Source organism: Denticeps clupeoides, chromosome 2 (genome assembly GCF_900700375.1).
Source record: "Denticeps clupeoides chromosome 2, fDenClu1.1, whole genome shotgun sequence".
In the NCBI taxonomy this organism is placed as follows: domain Eukaryota; kingdom Metazoa; phylum Chordata; class Actinopteri; order Clupeiformes; family Denticipitidae; genus Denticeps; species Denticeps clupeoides.
The window spans coordinates 35,507,400-35,512,759 of record NC_041708.1 but is presented as its reverse complement, the minus strand read 5'-3'; the positions used below and the strand labels follow the sequence as shown (position 1 = coordinate 35,512,759).

Below are 5,360 nucleotides of genomic sequence, written 5' to 3'. Positions count from 1 at the left end.
TTGTGGGTATAAACAGTTTTATTCAATCAGCAAATCTAGGCCATGAATTCGTATGGGATGGGCTCCAAGAGCTGTGGCTCATTTTTCTTGGTGCTGACAAAGTGGGCTGGGCGAGGTGCAGCAGGCTGTAACACACAAACCACACATATAAAGCAATTTAATATCATATAAACAAGATAAAAGTTTTAGAACTAGTCATTAACTTAATTAAAATGTTGTTTCTGGTCATGCAAAATTGAGACTATAATAGAGGATTGCTGGGAGTCAGTAGTTCCAATTACAAATGGTACACATTCTTACCAAACCCCAAGAAATACTTAAATTCTTAATTAAAACCTCTTCAGAGGTGGCAACCCTGTCACTACATACCTGGCGCTTCAGCTCAATCCATGTGCCATTCTGCTTGGCCTCAATCTTTCTCTTCTCGTTCTCCTTGACACGCTGCAGGAAGCTGTCTCTGCTCTTCGAGTGCTTGATGTGCTCGATGCGCACATTGATTCTCTTGGCCAGGATCTTGCCCCTAAAAAGGGGCAACGAGTCAGATGAACGCGCTGTGTATTGCAATGTGCCCTTTAACAGAGAAACCCAGTTCAAACACCGAGCCGTCCGACGGGGAGTCTGAAGGATGGTTGCTTTTCCCCAATGAATGACCACAGAGGGCATCGTGCAGCCCTTATGGCAAAGTGAAAATGGGGTTCATCCAAAAGCCCAAAACACACAAGTCTGAAACCTTATTCTGGAATGTGACTGAAAATTTCTGCCATCCAACTACACAAATGCCCCAGTTGTACTTACTTGACCTGTTTGTTGACTATGATGCCCACAGCGTGCTGAGTGACATTGTAGACACGGCCGGTCTTGCCATGGTAACACTTGTGCGGCATGCCCTTCTGAACGGTTCCTGTGCCCTGAGGATTCCAGCCATGAAATCAAGTCGCGTTCCAAAGAGACGCCACCAAATACATGAAGATGAAAGTACCTTGATGTCAACGATGTCTCCCTTCTTGTAGATACGCATGTATGTTGACAGAGGAACAGGGCCTGTGGAAATCAAACGATTTTGCAAATAAAAAAATACATTTTTAAATCTGCTATCAAGCGTGGCAGGAATGCAAATTAAACCGAAGGACGCGAAACCCGCGATACTTACCATGCTTACGGAAGGGACGGGCGAACATGTACCTAGTTCCCCTCCTCTTGCCTCTGGTGTTCGTCATTTCGGCAGATTACTGTCAACAGAGCGAAGAGCAAAGCCAGTCACGACACGGGAGGGGGGAAAAAATTATTTCTGACATTTCACACCATAAGAATCGAACTCGGTGCGCCAACATTAGCCGTAACAAAAAAAGTAGCTGCAAGTGCATCGTCCGACAGAACGTGGTAGCGGGCGTCGGATAAACCTTGTCTTCTATGTACATGAGGTAACAAACGCGCTATTGAAGGTTTTTGTCGGCGTCGTTTACGGATTGTCGAGCCGCTCGCTTTTCACGCTCGGCCCGCATGGAGCGCCGCGCGAACATCTTCAGCGACAATCCGCCCGACGTACGGCCCGCATACCGACAGCAACGCCGCCGAGCGCTGCGGGAAGCGTCGGAGGGGTGCTTTAAGTACACGGAGGCTCGGAGGGGCGCATATATTCGGTCGGAATTTCAAGGTTTCCAGCGCGACACGCGGAGACGTTCTCACCCCGTGTGCTCGGAAGATGGCGGGTCGGGCGGAAAGAGAGCGCCGGGGTCCTCGCAGCGCCCTTTCTCAGGCGGAGTATAGGCGCCGTGAAATCTCGCCTGATTGAAAATGGCCGGCGCGGCGCAGTAAAGAGCTTTGAAGTTATTTCTCCGTGAAAACCGGCGCTTCGTAAATTAGTTCACTGTATCTGCAATCTGAGGTATTAAATAAAAAAAAAAAACTGCGTTGCACGTAAAAAAAAAAAAAACAAAAACAAACGGCCAGAATAGTCACGGAGTGCATTGATAATTATATTCATTCAAGCTGCTCGTAAAATATTGTGTGAAATGTTGGACAATGTAGGGTGAATTTCAGTCTGGGAAAAAAAATATATATAAATATATATATAAATTTTGTTCATGCTGAGGGCGTGTCTTCGGACCTTCATAAGCATAGAAAAGAGTTCCAAAAGTAAAAGGGCTGGCGCAGGATTTGCTTGTTCGTTTTTCTCAGCTCACGGCCCGTCGCTTTCGGCGTTAATAATGGTGCCATTTGTGCGGCGCTGGCTGCGAGATCATTTTTGTCCGATGTAGGTTACGGCGCCCGGACCACGTTTTTTTACACTCCGCGGCCGACCGAGCGATCCGTCCTCACGGGGGAGTCCTGCACGCCTCCGCGCCGTGGTCGGCTGGAAGATGGCGCTGGGCGAATGGAAATCCTAATGACAGTTTCCAAATTTGCCTCTTTTTGTACCATGGTGAGTCCGCGCCCCTCGGATGGCCGCCTATGTCGCGTTTTAGAGCCGGCGCGGTCCCTCCCGCGGTCGGGTGCGTTTTCCCGGGCTCGCCGTTGCCGAATCGTCGCTTTTTTCTTCGCCCCCGCCGTGCGTACGTGCGCCGTGGCCCGAATTTCGTCCCGAAATGCGACTCGAAAGTCGACTGCGCACCTCGCGGCTCTTATTTGCGGCTCTTAACACACGCGGCGCCGCGCTCGGCATCGGACCGACGTCGGGACCCTCGGCCGCCGCTGGCCGGTAGTCCGTGTTCCTTCCGCGCGGCTCGCAGTTCCCGGTTATTTAGCCGGAGCGGGGATATTATTATTATTAATTTTTTTTTTTTTTTTTTTTACGTTCGAGCCTTCATCACCTCCTCCCTCTCCCGGATCCCGCGGGGCATGGAAATAAACGCCTCCGCCGCGCTCACGACCAGGTGCGGGGCTGAACGGACGCCGGCCGCTCGTCGCTCCTGCACGAAATGCAATTTACAAAATGCGCTCGTCAGACGCCCTTCATCCGGAGAGACGTGACGTCATTATTTGCAGGGACGCGAGGGGACAGTTAGGTGTCTTGCTTCAGGGACACGGTGGCACGAAAGTGGGGCTCGAACCGGTGACGTCGTGGCCAGAGTGTGTGGCCCGCTAGACTGCTTCCACCCCCATAGTGGTGATGGCGGTAACACATTATTTAACCACAAAGTCGCGTGAGGTGTGTGACATTAGGATTCGTCAAGACAAACGTTCGAGTCCACTCAGTGACATGTTTTGAGTGTCTGTCATGGCTTACATTTACATTTATGGCATTTGGCAGACGCCCTTATCCAGAGCGACTTACAACGTGCTCAAGTTACCATCGATGAAGAGATCAATTCCAGTTCTCTAGGACCCCAACTATGAATACATCTATTTTATTCACTCTGTTCACTCAAGGTTCGACAACAAGAAAATTACAATTTAATCTAAATATTCTTTAAAGAGGAAGGTCTTGAGCTGTCGTTTGAAGGTGCTCAGTGACTGAGCTGTTCTGACCTCGAGGGGAAGTTCATTCCACCACCGAGGGGCCAAGACGGAGAAGAGTCTAGATGAATGTCTTCCTTTTACCTTCAGAGATGGAGGGACCAGGCGAGCAGTACTGGAGGCTCGGAGTATACGAGGTGCAGTGCGAGGTGTTATAAGGGCTGTGAGGTAGGATGGTGCTACTCCATGTTTGGCTTTGTAGGCCAGCATCAGTATTTTGAACCTGATGCGTGCAGCTACTGGGAGCCAGTGAAGGGAACGTAGTAGAGGGGTGGTGTGGGAGAATTTGGGAAGGTTGAAGATCAGTCCTGCTGCTGCATTTTGTATTAGTTGTAGAGGTCGGATGGTACATAGTGGTAGACCAGCTAGAAGGGAGTTGCAGTAGTCCAGTCGTGAGATTACTAAGGACTGAACCAGTATCTGGGTGGCCTGGGTTGACCGATAAGGGCGGATTCGTCTGCAATCCGCGTAATGCTTGCACGTAATTCACGTAATGCTTGCACGTCCTTATATGTCTGTGAATTTGAATTTCAGGGCGCCAATGCCTCCGCCTTGGAGAAAGAGATTGGCTCTGAACAGTTCCCTGTTAATGAGCATTATTTCGGGCTGGTCAACGTAAGTACGACGGACAGCTTGCTTTGGGAACAGTTTGTAGGGGTTTCTTTCTTCCTTGTCTCATGGTGCTGATGTCTTTGTTTTTGGGGAGAACAGTTTGGCAACACCTGCTACTGCAACTCGGTGCTGCAGGCCCTCTACTTCTGCCGGCCCTTCAGGGAGAAGATCCTGGCGTACCGGAGTCAGCCTCGGCGCAAGGAGAACCTGCTCACCTGTCTGGCTGACCTGTTTCACAGCATCGCCAACCAGAAGAGGAAGGTGGGAGTCATCCCTCCCAAAAAATTCATTACTCGCCTACGGAAAGAGAACGGTGAGCGCATGTTCGGATATGAAATATGTATGTGTGTTCGGTAAATAAATCTGCTTGGGTGGTAGTAGCCTAGTGGGTTAGACACTCGCCTATGAACCAGAAGACCCAGGTTCAAATCCCGCTTACTACCGTCGTGTCCCTGAGCAAGACACCTAACCCTGAGTGTCTCCAGGGGGGGACTGTCCCTGTAACTACTGTCGCTCTGGATAAGAGCGTCTGGTAAATGCGGTAAATGTAAATATAAATGTACTTGGGTACATTCGCTTCATTCCTTTATTATGGAAAGTGCCAGGTCGAGACCAGTATCACAAGAAATCATTTTAATTAAGTGTGCAGTTGATAGTAATATTGTGATTTAATATGAAGTATATAGATTTTTTTTTGTCTCAGTTACAGACGCTGTTTTTGTGTGTATGATGCCCACTTTTTCCAGACGAATGTTCATGCAAAAAGTGCAACGCGGAAAGAAATGCAGATCGCTGTATACTGCAGTGTACATGTTATTGACATTAGGGCAGTGCAATTAATCGAAATCTAATCACGACCCCGATTTTGGCCGCTACAATTAAGATGATCATCGGCAATAATCGGGCAAACAACAGCATAGACTGAGCGGCTACCTCAAATTATGACCAAGTGAGACAAAAAAAAAAAAAAAAAAAGCGTCCCTCATTTTGGGGTTGAAAAAGTTGGCAACCCTAATGGATTTATACACAAGATGCACAGCTCATTCAACCACGCTTCTCTGACTGTACTTTTGCTATGATAATGAGCAAAGAATCGATTTTAAGAATCGATAACATTTCATAAGAAACTACAACAGAGTGAATAAAAAGGTTGTATTCATAGTTGGGGTCCTAATGGCAGTGGGGGCCTAGCGGTTAAGGAAGCGGCCCCGTAATCAGAAGGTTGCCGGTTCGAATCCCGATCCGCCAAGGTGCCACTGAGGTGCCACTGAGCAAAGCACCGTCCCCACACA

General features: G+C 48.8%; 2 protein-coding genes across 2 annotated transcripts in view; one reads left to right on the top strand and one right to left on the bottom strand.

Annotated features, from left to right (window-relative positions):
- On the bottom strand, positions 1–1,768 carry rpl21 (ribosomal protein L21). The gene is made up of 6 exons (XM_028969911.1): positions 1,687–1,768; positions 1,151–1,229; positions 980–1,041; positions 796–908; positions 370–520; positions 1–125 (listed from the first exon to the last, which is right to left on the bottom strand). Exons 2-6 carry the CDS (start codon positions 1,215–1,217, stop codon positions 36–38), a joined length of 483 nt encoding a protein of 160 aa, XP_028825744.1. The 5' UTR covers positions 1,218–1,229; positions 1,687–1,768; the 3' UTR covers positions 1–35.
- Positions 1,769–2,080: 312 nt separating this feature from the next.
- The window catches only part of usp12a (ubiquitin specific peptidase 12a), a 7,377-nt gene continuing 4,097 nt past the window's right edge, over positions 2,081–5,360 (top strand). Inside the window, exons 1-3 of the mRNA XM_028965502.1 lie at positions 2,081–2,422; positions 3,991–4,071; positions 4,168–4,381. Coding sequence (XP_028821335.1) covers positions 2,375–2,422; positions 3,991–4,071; positions 4,168–4,381 — 343 coding nt within the window. The 5' untranslated portion in view covers positions 2,081–2,374. The remainder of the gene's footprint in view (positions 2,423–3,990; positions 4,072–4,167; positions 4,382–5,360) is intronic.